Source organism: Cupressus sempervirens, chromosome 10 (genome assembly GCF_028749045.1).
Source record: "Cupressus sempervirens isolate cs-2001-9-10 chromosome 10, ASM2874904v1, whole genome shotgun sequence".
Taxonomy (NCBI): domain Eukaryota; kingdom Viridiplantae; phylum Streptophyta; class Pinopsida; order Cupressales; family Cupressaceae; genus Cupressus; species Cupressus sempervirens.
The window spans coordinates 264,796,049-264,811,768 of record NC_143127.1 but is presented as its reverse complement, the minus strand read 5'-3'; the positions used below and the strand labels follow the sequence as shown (position 1 = coordinate 264,811,768).

General features: G+C 35.5%; 1 protein-coding gene across 3 annotated transcripts in view; it reads left to right on the top strand.

Moving 5' to 3' along the window:
- Nucleotides 1-15,394, top strand: part of LOC149533650 (uncharacterized) — a 164,579-nt gene extending 149,185 nt beyond the window's left edge. The window contains exons 7-10 of one of the 3 annotated variants that reach the window (XM_089803944.1): nucleotides 1,275-1,453; nucleotides 1,919-2,156; nucleotides 10,393-10,645; nucleotides 10,757-11,911. In XM_089803944.1, coding sequence (XP_089660070.1) covers nucleotides 1,275-1,453; nucleotides 1,919-2,156; nucleotides 10,393-10,645; nucleotides 10,757-10,992 — 906 coding nt within the window. In that variant the 3' untranslated portion in view covers nucleotides 10,993-11,911. Of the gene's footprint in view, nucleotides 1-1,274; nucleotides 1,454-1,918; nucleotides 2,157-10,392; nucleotides 10,646-10,756; nucleotides 11,912-14,918 lie in introns of those variants that run through there. The other 2 variants (XM_089803946.1, XM_089803945.1) reach the window with 2 other exon arrangements.
- The last annotated feature ends 326 nt before the right edge of the window (nucleotides 15,395-15,720 follow it).

Sequence of the window (15,720 nt, the reverse complement as noted above, 5' to 3'; positions counted from 1 at the left end):
GTCCTGCATTTTTTGAAAACTGGAGAAATTGCTTTGAATGTGTTAGGGGTTCTGATTTTACTTTCTCAAATAAATCATGTGCACATGCAATGCCAAAAACAAAAGCTGTGTGGGTCATCATGCGTGTGTGTAAAATGATACAGAGGGATTGATATCTGTTGGTGAAGTGAGCAGCATTTTAAGGAGCTGTTTTCTTTGGTATTCTGTGTGTTCGATGAAAGTGTGGTTGTTTGGTAGTGTGGGGTATGAGTTTTATGCAGAAAGAGTCTATGGAAAAATGTTTTGTTGCTGAAGACAGATGAGTATGACCAAATTGAAATACATATTAAAAAATGAGTGGTAATTGGTGATGTATGACTGAAATCGAAAAGGGTGTGCAGCTGGGTGCTAAAAGAAAAATTGGTGACACTGATTGCAGGCAGTGATGTGTTTGAAGATATAAATAGTGGAAATCCATTTTAGTTGTAGAGTGAGTTGTGTTGTAAAATAGAAAAAGCAGATATATATACAGTAGAAGATCATAGCAGATCTGTTAACTTGAACAAAAGGGAAATTCTGTATGAGATTTACTGTCAGAATTGAAGAAAGGTTTGTTACAGAATTTTAGAGGAGGTTATGGAGTCAAGCATATGAGATGAAGCCAAGTGTGTATGAAAGTCAAGCTTTTCTAAAATCAGGAGTCAAGAAATGTTTCAGTGGTGTTGTGTAATTCTTGCAGGGTGTATTTGAAGTGTTGTGTGCGAGTTCTGATTTTTTTATTGTTGTTGTTGTTCTGCATTTGAGTTGGTGCTCAAACTGAAGTGGGTGCTTCTGCTGGATGAAGTTGGTGCTCACTCATGTAATCTGGGTTGGTGCCTATTTTTGTTAATGAAAGGCAAAGCTATTGTATGCCATGTTTTTTTATTCTAAAACTGGTGTTTGCATCTTGATGGTTGTTCTTCTAAGTTTTTATATGATTTCATATTTTCAGAAGTTAAAAAGCCTGAAATACTGATTCCCACCTCACTCTCCATCCCCTGCCACCCATCTTTGGTATCTTGTGTGCTATTCAGATATAATAATGGCAGATTGGCCAAATAAAATAAAATGTTGTAGCCATTAAAAAGATATGCTTCAGTTCACTTAAAGGTTTTAGTTTTACCATTACAGTTTTTTATTTTAATTCCTCTCTAATAATTATTCATTTTTTGGATTTATTTTCATGCTATAGATCAATTGATTACTCGTTTATTACTAAAAACCATGACTTTTTTCAAATACTCTTGACATCACAGGTAACAGAAGACTTGGCAAAGATTTCTGAAGATTATGTGTTTGTGATTCCGCCTTATTTTGCACTCATTCTTAAGGCATTTGCAGTGCTTGAAGGCATTGGATTAAAGGCAGATCCAGATTATGCAATCATAAATGATTGTTATCCTTACTTATCCAAGCGACTTATGACAGATGACAGGTATGCAATGATCTTTGTTGTATTCCTGAAAATTTTAAAACGTGAATTTAATTCATAATTCATATCGTTTCCATGTATATTCATCTGATGCTATTGTTCTGCAAAACAATAATTTATTAAGTATAAAGACCATCAATAAATTGCAAAAAAAGGATTACAGTGCAAAAAGAGGATTACAGCATTGATATCTCAGAACATTGATATTTAAAAATTAAGACCATACCTTGTAGTTATGTCTGCACTATGATTCTGCACAAGCTTAATTATTAAGTAGAAAGACTTCTGGACAAATTGAAACAAAAAGGATTAAAGCCTTGATCTACTATGGGTCACAAAGTATGGTCCAAAATGTCTTCTACATGAATGCTCTAATTCTTTTTTTTACGATTTGTCTGGAAGTCTTTCTGCTTAATAATTATGGATTATGGAAACTTGATTTCTCTAACCTTATTATTTATTTTCCAGTCCTAGGACACGTGCTGCTCTTAAATATTTCTTATATGGAGAAAGTGATCGGCTTGAGGTTAAAAGGGTTGAGGATATCATGAATGGGTTTGCAACATTCCAAAAATTGACTTCAGCACCTGCAGGTACTGATAAATCACAGACAGTACCATCTCCTATTGATCCAGCTGCAAAAGAATTTATTTCCCTTCTATTTGCACCTCAGGGAAGTTTTCTTCAAGAGCTGCTTCTGAGAGAGGTACATTCTATCACCCATTACATTTTTATTATAAACGGAAATGAGTGGAAATTAAAGAACCTTTAGTTTGTGTTGGAACTGACAATCACTTTTTGGATCAAGAATAATATGATGATTGCATGGAATTCTCGATGAACCCTCTTAGAGATAAACTTCTATTGAATGCACTTATATTTTGTTGGTTTCAAAATATATCATTAATTGAGCCATGTAAATGAAATGAGTGTCTCAGAGGCTGGCTAATCACCGGTTATGAGTCATCCCTCACAAAGTACCAGCAGATCAAAATAAAATGCACATACCTATGCTCTCAAAAAGGGCAGCCACACTCATAAAATCATAAAAGTGAAAAGTTGTATGTGCAGAAACTAAAAACAAGAAGTTCTAAATACCAGATCTATGTTTGCCTCCGCTACACTAAGAAATGCTTAGAGGCACTTGTGTGTTGTGTGGTTTGTTGCCTTGTGATCATTGGGCAATGTGCATGAGTTAGAAGTCATAGAGAAATGACAACTTGTGGAAAATAGTCATCAAAGTGATAGCTTGATTATTGAAAATACTCAGAGAGTTAAAAAATTCCAACAAAAAGTCCAAGTAATACCACACTATGGAAACTCACATTACTCAAATATCATATAAATTTAGAAGTTTGCTCAGTAACCAAAAGTTTGTAAAGTTGCCCAGATCTGCGGTGCCATCACCTTGATCTTTTTGGTAGGCAGAGATATAGTTCCAAGCAAAGTAACAAGAATCGGAATCGTATCGGAATCGGCACGGCCGAATCGAATTGTGAATCGGGGGTGAATCGCCAGTGAATCGGCGATGAATCGGCAAATTTGAAAAAACCCTTTAAATGTAGAGATTTTAACAATTTAAGACTTATTTCATGCACCCTTTATTGAATATAACTTAAACACACTATAACATCATCAAATAGAAATTGAAACTTACATATATAAACATGGAAGTTTGTGTTTACCACATGGGGTAAAGAGTTTTTATAAGACAACTTCACATCCAACACCTACTCCAAGTGCTTCAAAGCATATCACCCCTCTTGAAAGGCTTGCTCTGTTGTTCTCTCCACCATAGACACTCCATGCCTGCAACAGCTTCAGGTCTCATCAACTGGTCAGACTTCCCACGGCTGATAACCGCAGCGACTGGGGGTCTAGGGGGCAACGCCCCCAGCGGGGTCGAGGGGCAGCGCCCCCACCACCAAGACCAAATTAGCACTCTGAAACTCACACAAAACTACATGGAACACAGTGTTTTTGTGATTTTCTTCTGATTCCACACTCTTTCTGGGAACCGCTGATGTTTTACTACCTGATTATGTCTTTCCCTTCCCTTGGGCATCATCCGCTATGCATTCTAAACATTTTTTATTTGTCGTCGTTTTGTTTTTTTTTTTATAACCTATGGTTCTTCTTTTCTCTTCTCCTCTCTTCTAGTCATGCTTAACAATTAGAAGGCCCTTTAGGGTTATAACAAAGAGGAAAGGTAAAAAAGAAAGCAAAAAACATAAGTGATTTTTTTTTAATTTCCAACTAAACATGTTTGCTGCTACCAACCGATTTTTGGCGATTTCTAATGGCGATTCAGGCGATTTTTTGAGTGAATCGCCGATACATGCGATTCACCCGATGAAATTGCCGATCACGATTTCCGACACCAAAAAAATCGGCATGCATGAATCTGATCGTTGAATCGGTGATTCACGCGATTTCAGCGCAATTCTCGTTACTCTGGTTCCAAGTGCCTAAGGTCCTTATATCCTGCTTTCCTAATCCATTTGGAATGGCTTTGCATCTCACTGGGAGTTCCATTGACCTCACCATCACCCACAAATTCATTACTAGAGGCCTTAGAAGCAATCCTTGAGTAGCTGTAGTGTCCCCATTTTTAGCAAGTCTATACTGTTGATTGAGTCAGTTCATCATAGCGACCTTCGTGAGCTGATAGTGGGATTTGAGGGTCTTCGTTATGGAGTTACTTGGCTTTCCAGTGGCCTTACTATTTATCGTAAGTCAATAGTTGGTTCTGATGAGCTTAGTTGAGTTAGAGGAGTTGGGTGATGCTCTTAGTTTTTATTTATGGCTTCTGGTTTGGGCTCCAAGAATCTTGGAGGGAGTGCTTATTTTTTAGTAAGTCACCCCATTATGTTCATTCATTGTTTTTCTTCATCAAGATCACTCACGTGTTGTCAAATTTTGATTCTAATGCTTCTTCAGCAATTTTTGCAAGACGTGTAAATTATTATTATTATTCAACTAAATATACTGAGATTATTTTTACTGGTATTGTAGTTTAGCTACCTTAGTGTCAAAGCTTGTTGGAACCGGGTTGGAGAGTTTTAAATCTTGGGCACAAGAAACGGTGGCCTTCTGGTGTTGGAATATTATGATATGGTTGAAAAGGTCATTTTGGGGAACCAAAAGAAATTAATAAATTATATTGTATAACACTTTAATATGTTTAATGTTATAAGATGATGTTGCATTGAGGAAGCTTCTTAAGTGGAGTTATGTTTGGGAAATTGGTGCCATTTGGAGAATATAAATATGAGCCCATTTGATGAGACAAGCATCCGATTGAATATTATTTGTTTTTGTTGCTTTGTGGTTTTCTGAGTTACTGATTCTCAGATCCCGTGCTGGAGTATAAGGGTTTGCTCTAAGAAGCTGAGAAGGGTTTTCAAATCACTGCTGAGGTAAAATGATTCCATTATAATCTGTTTTTTTGTTGAATCTCCTTTACTTTAATTATCTGTGCATGGGAGTTATTGTTTGGAGTTTTGATTACGTTACCTATTGCAAGATTGAAGAGTTTGATCTGCAATTCTATAAATTATTGTGTCTTGGTTCAAAATTCTGCCAATTAAGAGACATATACAGTGATTGGTGGCTAAGGTGTTGCTTTCCCAACTGGAGGTCAATTGCACTATTGATAGGCATTATCTTAATTTGCAAAATTAGTGCCCAGGCTCTGCAATCAAAGACGACTTCAGCCTGGATTGGGCTGGATTCATTGACTGTATTTTGGCATCATTTTCATTGGAGGCAGCTGTTTAATGGGAGTTTGGAGCTCACTCCTGCTGGGCATGATTCTTTTCAGAAATTTGGGTATTGGTTTGACCTGCTGCAGTGACGGTTATTTCTTATCATTGGCGTTGGATCTACCTGTGTGTGGGACAATTGGTTGACTGCCCATTAACGCCCAAAATCTTCTGTTAGAGGCATACATTACTCTGCTGTTAGACATTGAATATTTCTGTCTTTGGTCGACCTTCTGCTAGTGCATTTTGAGCGCCCACCTCTCTGTGAATCCACTCCAGGGCTGCTACTATGTGGTGCATAATGTTCACAGGTTTATATTTGGTTCAATTACAGATTTTGAATTTGTTTGCCACTGTGATTTGAATAAGCAAGATGTTATCAGTTATGCACATTTTGGGTGAAATGTCGATTTGATGTTATAGATCTGTATGCATTCATGTGTATGTTTTTTCCTAAAATCTCAAAGAAGATATTGATACACTTCAAAAATCAGAAAATTAAGCATTAAAACAAAATCTTTCCAAAATTGTTCAAATCATTTAACACTTTCAGCCAGTGCCAGCTGGAGTTTTCACTGTGGTGTTAGATCTTGCTTACCAAATAGTTGACAAAACTGCTAAATAATCAACTTAGAGCAAGGCTAGGGTTTTTGCAGGGGTGGCTGGCTCTTTGGGAGGAGTGCATGAATGGAGATGTTTCGAGATGCAATACTAGGCTGGGGGCGAAAATTCTGGATGCAATACTTGGCTGGGGACGAAAGTTCTGGAGGAGGCAGGAAAAATTAATGGTGTCCCTGTAAAGCTAATCCAAAACCATACCTTGAAGTGAGGATATTCCTTTCTCATGGTCATGCATGGTGATATTTAAAAAAGATATCCAAGTGTGGAGGAGTGGCTGCTGTTGCTACAGTGCAATCTTTCTCATTAGAATTTAAAACAGAAGATATTCTATGGTGAGGCTAGAAGCTTGGGCACTTATACCCTTTTGTGTTTTTGAACCGTGAATGAATCCTACTGGCTAGGCATGGCTTAAGCCCAGATGTTTATTGTGGGATGCTTATTAACCCTCTGTCCAGCAGCTGCAATATTTCAGTGACCAAATCAGGTAGCAGGCAACAGGGGGTGAGGATGGGAAGCTATTATTGATACAATGAATCTGCTGGTATTGCTGTCTGGAGGGAGCATTCTGCATAGGAAATTGTTGTTAGAGCCTGCAGAAATGATATTTATGTTGGAAATGTAATGACAAGAAGGTGACTAAGAGCAGGGGGGTTGTGAATCAAGAACCAATAAAACTTCTCTTACTAAGATTACTTCAGCTGTACTTCTTTAGATTATCTAATCTACTTCCATGCATGAACATAAAACAATAAAGAAATCAACACCATAACACTTTGACACAAGATATGGTAACCCAGAAACCCTCCAAGTAAAAGGTAAAACTAGGGTGGGGATGACACTCACAAGCTTCACTACTGTAGTAATAAAGTTGTCCTATTAGGGCTTACACTTGATCACTTCTGGTGATCTACTCTATTAAGAGTATGAAGGACTGCTAGGTCCACCTTGCAAAAGGATTTTGCAATATAATAAAGTATCTACTTTGTTAAGAGATTTAGCATAAGACTGTTAGGTCCACTTGGTTAGAGGATTTGACTAATGCACCTGTTAGGATGAATCAACAAGATGATCTCCACAATGCAACTTGATTTGCTGAATAAGATCCTTTGAATAATATGATCCCCTGAGTGTGATGGATGAATCTCTACTCTTCCCTTTATACTGCCTTGTAGCTTGATTAGATATTATGCTCCATATTCGCTTCTTGTCTCCAAAATAATCATGTATCTTCTTTTCTTCAACTATCACACTTAGACAAATGAATTTTTCTTCCTTATATACCCTTCAAATAATAACTCTATACCAAGTTGGCTCCCACAATAGATATCTTCATAATAATCAGTTATACCTTTAAGTCGGCTCAAGTATTGAAGCACGGGCAATACAGTGCTTTTCATCTTTTGCTAACACTCGGGCAATACAGTGAGCTCGGGTGACACTGTTGCTCAATTAGTATTGGAAGCTTGGATGACACTGTGGAACTTGGGTGATATAGGAGCTCGGTTTACATAGAGAGCTCAATTAACTCTGTGAACTCGGTTCACACATGAGACTTGTTTCCCATTGATAATAATGAATAGCTCAGTTTATACTGTGAGCTTGGTTAACACAATATATCATCATTTGCTCGGGCTACACTATAATCTGCTACCTAGTGGAAAGCTCGGTTGCAGTATTAACCGACTTTTCGAGATAGCTTAAGTGGTTTGTCACTAATTGACAATGTCTTACCATAGGGTCAACACTTTGGCTTTGTTAAATATTGGGTGAATTGTTGGAAAGTAACATTGACTGCGTGCATCACAATATTTGAAACTTCCACCAAGTTATCTATTCTAATGGAGGCTCGCTTCGCCTATAAGACCTCAAGTACTCCACCAAATGATAAACAATGACCCATGTTCATTTGCCTGAGAGATTGCCATATGAAGGTCTCCATTGAAGTGCATCGATAGTAATTGTGTGAAGTGTTATACCATTGCATACTCTTCATTAATTTTTACTTTAAGAGCGCTAAAGTGACCATGAACGTTCTTGGCAACTATAGTTACTATCAGCCTCAGAGCATAATAAAAGTCTATACCTTCCTCACTCCAAGAGAATTCCTATATCTACATCAAAGGAATTATCAAAGGATTTTTGACACCTTGATGAAGCATTTCTCAGTGAAGAGACTTTTCCATTTATAGGAATGCAAAGACTCACTTGAATTATCAAAGGATTTTTGACACCTTGATGAAGCATTTCTCAGTGAAGAGACTTTTCCATTTATAGGAATGCAAAGACTCACTTGAAGTTTTTGTTTGAAGAACTTTCTAGTATGTAGATTGTCAGCAAGGACCAATGGCCCCACTGGAGGAGTTCCTAATTCTTTGAATTATCACAATGTTTTTACAACATTTTACATTGATTGAATTGTCATAGCAATACATGAGATTCATCTGTTAAGTAGGCAACCCTTCAAACCATCACATATCCTTGCATGCATCACATTCCTAATTAGTAGTTAGAGGATATTGTTACTGTATGATCATATTCCAACTTAGTAGTTAAATTATATTACAAGATTATGGTTAAATTTAAGATGGTACATTAACCATGATGGTTATAGAATTGTAATCTATGGTTGAAACTTGAAAGTACTTGGAACCTAAGTCACAAGGTTTGAATTCGAATTTGAGTTCATCAATTAAAAAATTCAAACGAAATTTGGCAAGGGTAGAAATTTAGAAAAAACAGTCGACATGAAATTCTAGTTATATATATATATATTCATGATTTTTTAAATATAAGTAATATTTCCATAAAATTGTCAAAACAGTTTAACATTGTTAAATAACTTGACTAAATAACTCAATATCAGTTAAAACTAATATATTATATTAAATAATGGTATTATATTAAATATCATAAAATTCGGATGACGTTTGGAAAGAGTAAAAATTTGCTGAAATTCAAATCTTATGGATGAAATTCGGCGAATCCTGTGACTTAGCTTGGAACTATGCAATTGCCTAGTGCCATCATCAAATGTATAACATTTATGCTATAACTTGACCATTAATGTTTCACATTTGAATTTAGTACAACTTTCACCAAATTTCACATAGCAAACTTGAGCATACAAGTGTGCAGTTAAACTGAACAAAATTCTCCTAAAGGGTATGGTATGTACTTAGAAAATATTAAATTGTGAAATAACATTTATGGAAGGGGAGGTAAGAGAGTGAGAGACCATTGAGATCATGAAGCATCTAATAGTCTTAACAGGGACATTGGTAAAACCTATTATCCAAATGCTCAAAAATCATTGTGATTAGTGTAAAGAGAAAAATATATTATGGGACATGGAAAATAATTTAATGTTTTAGACAGTTGTTTAATAAATGTCTATGGATCATTGATTGATGGTTTTCCTGTAATTTTATCTTAAACTTATTATATAACACGTTATCTATACAAGGAGCTCATATGTATGATCTTGTCACTGATCCTGATGGTGGACCACAAAGTATGGTTTGAAAGATTGGTATTCAAAAATCAATCGCAAATTGGATAAATTGGTATATAGAACAAGAGATGTATAGATACATAAAATGATAGAAAATATTGTAAATTGTTAACGTACCTATCCTACAACATAGTTGCATTTCTGTTTTTTTTCTCACCAGGTAGAGGATGATTGCTTTCTTTAAATTATGGATTATGGAAGCTTGAAATATTCAAAGTTTAAACATATAGGTTGAAAAACTTGCCTTGAAGATGTCCTCCTGCAACAATTTTAAAAGCATTGGTGATGTTTATTATGAAATTTCAAAGGAGATGAGAAATCCTCGACAATGAAGTTCAAAAGTTGGTTTTTAATGTTGAGGATCCACTTTCATTCTATAATTATCACTTATCAAACATCATTTGGAGTTTGACCAATGTCAAAATCTACACAACAAAAATGGATTGTAGACATAGCAATGATTTATTAACATGACCTGGTATTATGTGTCTAGGGGGTCCACAAAAGTCCTTTGGAAGGGGGTGATTGGTTTGACAATGTTGAAAATGCAAAAAGCAAGTCAAGGTTTCTGTCTAATGGACCCATTAGATAGTGCAACAAAATGATAAAAAATTGGCATCCTCACCAAAGCTTCTTTGACTCACACTCCATAGATAAATAAATAGTTTCAATGCTGATCACAACCAAGGAAAAATTCTAAAAATGTACTTTGTATGTAACTCTTCTATTCCAAGTTCTCTGGACTTATTGAGTAGCATCCAACTTATTTGCATATGGTGAAGTTCTGCTGTTTGTACTGTGGATCTTTAAGTTACCCATATGCGAATATTTCACTTGTATCTATAGTAACAAATAAAAGGTCTTCGTATATCAGCATACATCTGGTACCTAGTTGATAAGAAACAGGTGGCCTCACTCTAACTGGACTTATCAATAACTATAGCATTGGCATCTGAGTTCAAATCTAAACATTGATCACTAGAATTTTCTATAATATTTTTAGTTCATTTATCTGTCTTAGCAAACATAACCATTGTTGTGTGCAGCTTGTCCTTGCTGTCGATGCTTTGTCAAGAGAAGCACTTGCCGAGCTTTGGACCTTTTTCGCTTTTCAAGCATCAATTCCTTTTCTTCCCGACTTTTTTCAACCAAAATCATGGCCTATTCCTTTGTCAAGCATATTCTTTGGTTCAAGACGTATTGTATCACTGTCAGAGGAAGATGAATACTCTCTAGATACTGTAAAAAGGCTTTGGAAACTACTTGAGCCACAGTTCAGGCAACCAACATTTTTAACAGGTGGTCCAGAAGTAACATTTTCTGTGTTTTGAAATTTCATCATTTTCTTTTTCTTTATTCACACCGATCTCTTGTTATAAATTATAATTGGTTGTTCACTATTGTTTTCAGAAATGACGGGTCTAGTACAAGGGATGGTACCTTTGATGCCTGATTTGTTCCCAGGGATCCTCATGACTAGTCAACGGTTTCTTCTAATGCTTTTGCAACGGAAAGCACTTCGGCTTGCAGATGATTTGGATGGGAAGAACTCATTGGCAGTGCGGGAAAGAGATCAGATAGCTTTTGCTCATCTTGCTGGACCAGAGATGCTTTTGCCAGCACCACAAAAAGACAAAAACTCTTAAGGATGGCTAAATCAACCATCCAATTTTATCTACAATATCTCAGTCGATAGTTTCGGAGCTCATTGATCCTGTTTTCACCATTTGCAAATATATAAATCATACTTATTCCTTACCAGTGTGATGGAAAGTTGGCAACATTCTTTATTGTAAGGTCCTAGGGCATGACAGTTTCTTCCACTATAATTCTTTTAAAATCTCAATTACCATATGAAAATGTTGGGTACCTCAGATCTCAAGTGTATAGTTCTCAGAGCATATAGATTGCACAGTGGGCCATTGTTTGTGGTCGTGCATCCCAAGATTCTATGGTTTTTCGTCTGTGTCTTCTGTCCAAGAAAGAAAGCTTAACTGCATAATGAGTGTAAAGGAAAAATTCCTAGCTATTACATCCTCAATGATAGGAAGAAGAGGACATTATTTGTCTGTGGAATTACTTATCATTCAGCAGATGTAAAGATGCTTAATTGGAAATGGAATGCAAACATGCATTTTTTGTGTGAAGATGAGTTGGTTGCTGGAATGCAAGGGTTGCCAAATGGCCATTACCCATCAAAAATGTAATTGAATCATGCATTTTCTTTGAGAGGAGGTGATAATTGGAATACAAATAGATCTGATGTGATTGCCATTGTGCAAGAAAACTGAAATGGAGGATCACACAACAGTAGAGCTTGGTAAGGAATAATGGGTGTTTAGACAATAGGAGGTTTGGAGATAAAGGGAGGTTTCTTTCATCAACAAGATGGGATTTAATTTCCCATATATACAATAAAGTACAGTGGGTGTGGATGCATCCGCAGCAGGGTCTTCAAGTTTAGGAATCGAGGATTCAACAACTTTAGGCATAAACATTCATTTTAAGCATAATATTTTCCTTTTTTGGATTATAAATAAATGTAGAACTGGTGACATTTCTTTTGATCGCAGGTGCTCTTTTTCCTACACAACACGTCTTTTTAACCTTGACATACGGATTGTCTCTCAAATTCTCATTGCTTCCTAATTACAAAACTGGTGCTATGCACAGGTCATTTGAATGTTAAACTCCTGATATTCTTGAAGGATAAACCATATAGATGATTGTTGTTAATATCAATTGTTAAATTTGAGATGTCAAAACCCTGCTATTTCTGTGTTTTTAAAACTCTTGTTATCTTTAGGGGAATCTGTCTATGATCCTCAGGTAATAAGTAGAACTGTCACATTTTGGACCAGTCAACTTTTTTGAATGATCTTTAATGGGCTTTGAGTCTTTTCTGTAGATAAAGTTAGTGTCTTCTTTACTTGTAACCACAGGCAAGGCTCAAAGACTCCTGATCACAATGTAGGAACATGACATTAGAGGTCGACATTTGAATGTCACATGGCAAGTATGTTAATCTCATTAATTTCTAACCTATCATTCCACTCCTGATCACAATGTAGGAACATGACATTAGAGGTTGGTGGTCAACATTTGAATGTCGCATGGCAAGTATGTTAATCTCATTAATTTCTAACCTATCATTCCATGCAGTGTCATAATAGGGTCATTTATTATGACACTTTGATCAATTAACAAGGCAGAATTTTGTGTTAATTCCCAGGGAGATTTGTAATGTCAAAGGAGATTCTTGATTTCTGCAAATTACAAATTGTCTTAGTGGCATTGTTTTCAATTTGTTTTTGTCTCATCTTCTCACAGTTATTCCATGCCTCTTATTCTAAGCATCTATTTTGGTGTTCTAAGTAGGTATAGCAACATGGGTATTGTCTTGAAAAGTGATCCCATGAAATAGATAGTTTGTGACACTACCAACAAACCTTGTTTTAAAGATAAATACCCCAGATTTCTATTGGGACCCACCCATTAAAAAACAAAGACATACAAGAGCGAAGTGATCCATAAGGCAATATAAACAAATTACAATACCTTATTTTAACATGCAATCTAGAGTCATTTTAATAGATGGATTAATCTTCTTTTTGCCTTGGCAACTTCTCATAGTTGCTCCATGTCTCACAATTCAAAGTGCCTATTTGATGTTCTAGTTAGGCAAAACAATATGAATATGGGCATTGTCTTGCGGACAGACTGAGTGGAATAGATATGTTCGTAAAAGATACCTACAAGCTTCAACCATAAAAATAAAATACCCCAGATTTCTATTCGGGATTACAAATGTGAAAAAAAAGGACATAAAGTGACTCTTAATGCAATACAAACATTCAGAATCTCCTCAAGAAACAATTATTTATTTTTAACAAGATTAGCCTCTTATTTTCTTATTAGCATATATCTGAGGTTCTAATTAGGTGCAGCAATATGGACCTTGTTCTGAAGAGAGACTTGGTAAAATATAAATGTTTGTGAAGATACGCTGAATTTATTGGGGTCCAAAAATTAAAGAAAAATATTCAAGAGAAATGATCCTCAAGGTAAAATAGACATATTATAATACCTTAAATAAATGACTAAATTGTTTTTAATGGGTTCTTTCCATAGTGTGTTGGTCAAGTAATGGTGGTGGTGGTGTTGTGGCCAGCAAGGTTCAAATCTCCATTGTGGTATTATGATTCCAAAGTTGTGTCTTTCACTGATTAAATTGATTTTAGGTTTGAGCCTCAACTTTGATAATTGGGATGAGGTCTCATGTATGTGACTCAACAATTCGGAGCTCCAGGTCAAAAGTGTTTTATGTGGTGTCAGAGTGTATGGTGCCAAGAACACAGGTCATGTTAAAAAAAATTATCAGAGAATTTTGAATATATAGGGGCCAAGACCGGAAGTTTGTATTAAAATGAAAGTTAAGATAAATTACATATAGTTCTTTGGATCAAGCCTAAAAGTAGTAAGCCAAGACTAGAAAACCATCCCAAAACACCAAAATGGATCACTATATTGCTCCTAGGAACAGTTAAGAAGAAACTATGCATCAAGCACTGCTATTGCATACAATGATATTTCAAACATGCAATATCAAGATTATTTAAGAAATGGATTAGTCTTGTTTTTCCATAGATCCTTGTCATAATGACTCCATCCCTCATGATTCTAAGCTTCTTTGAGATGTTTAGTTCTCGTGGAGAGCTGAATGGAAATCATCCTCTAGGGAATTGGGGCTCAACTTTGTGGAAAAAAAAACATAGATATCAAATGACAGGGCTAATCGAACACCCTATTTTGCTTAGCCCTTCAAATGCTCACATATCAAAAGGCCTACCTTCATAGGAAGCAACCAGTACCTGCACTATCAATTTTGGCCATGGAAGCCTCTTCTCAAGCTCCCTATAACATCACGAATATTTCTTCTACTATATTAGGCTCCTAACACGGGCCGTCCTGCATTGAGAGAGAGAAACCAATCATTTCGCTCTGCATTTTTTTAGCAAGAAGCCTTTCTATGATATCATCATAGCTCAAGACATGCTTCTACCAAGTTGCCAACCTTCCACCACATAAAACAATTCAGAGGTTGTTTTCTAGCCTTATTTTTTAATTTCTAAACCAAGAGAAAAAATTATTTCTACCAGGATACAAGTAATAAAAGTTAAAGCATGTCTCTTCATTTTAAGAGAAATCAGAATGCTTTTTCCCAATGTGTTGCCAATATAGTTTATTGTGCAAAAGTACAACATGTAGACATGAAAATTCGGTAGCTTTGCCCAAACATGGAATATCTGAAATTTAATTCTTGGATGTTAGAAGAATAAGTTGTATTTATGTTCTCATAGGCTGGTGGTTTTGGAAGTCATGTTAGAGAGGATTTATAAGAGTAATACCGTAACACATTCTTGAATAAATCTTATTATTATAATTACAAATGTAAATGTTATTTGATATTTCGGATTTAGTGTTAGGGAACATGGCTTCAATCATTGGATGCAAGGAAGTATGGATAGTCGTTTCTTATCCGTCAGTCAATGTAAACCTTTGATTTGTGCAGATCCAAAAGTATGAGTGATTTTGATCTCCCTGCAGATTTGGTAGACGCGATTGAAGGGACATTAGAAATGGGCAGTTAGCTTTTCCAATAATTCAAACATCTAACAGAAGCACAACATGGTAAGAGAATATGTGTGCAAAGGAAAAAGTGCAGTTAATAGAGTTAGTTTTTCCAATATTTTAAACAACCAACAGAAGCACAACATGATAAGAAAATATTTGTGAGAATGAATTTATGTTGTGCAATTTATTTTTTAGAAATTGCAACTTAGTATTGTTTAAGGGCAGAAAGTGCGTTAAATTAAGAGCAATTTAAGCAAGCGGCTATGAAGAGTTTGATCCTAAGTTTTTGAAACTAACAAAAGGAGTGCTAGTTATTACAAATGGTGACGATTATACTTCCAACAATTACTTTCAAATATATTCTTAAAGTAGAAGTGAATTATGATAAAAGATAATGCAATTATTTTGGGTTGAGTCGAGACAAATGATTTCAGTTTGTTTATTTTCAGATGTATTTCAAAACATTTGAAAAGTAAAATGGTCAAAATTGATACTGTTATTTTCTACATTCATGTATGATCATACATTGTTAGCTATATGTTTAATGGATACGGTTAAATGAAGTTATATTAAAAGATGACATCATCGTACTCAAAGATCTTGTGTGTATGAGAAATGTATGTTATTTTTAATTTCTTTTTCTAATGCTAACAAAATTGAAGAATGCATGTATTCTAATGTTTATTTTCTTAAAGATAAGAAGAGATTTGGTTAACATGGTACAAATTGTTGTCTAGATA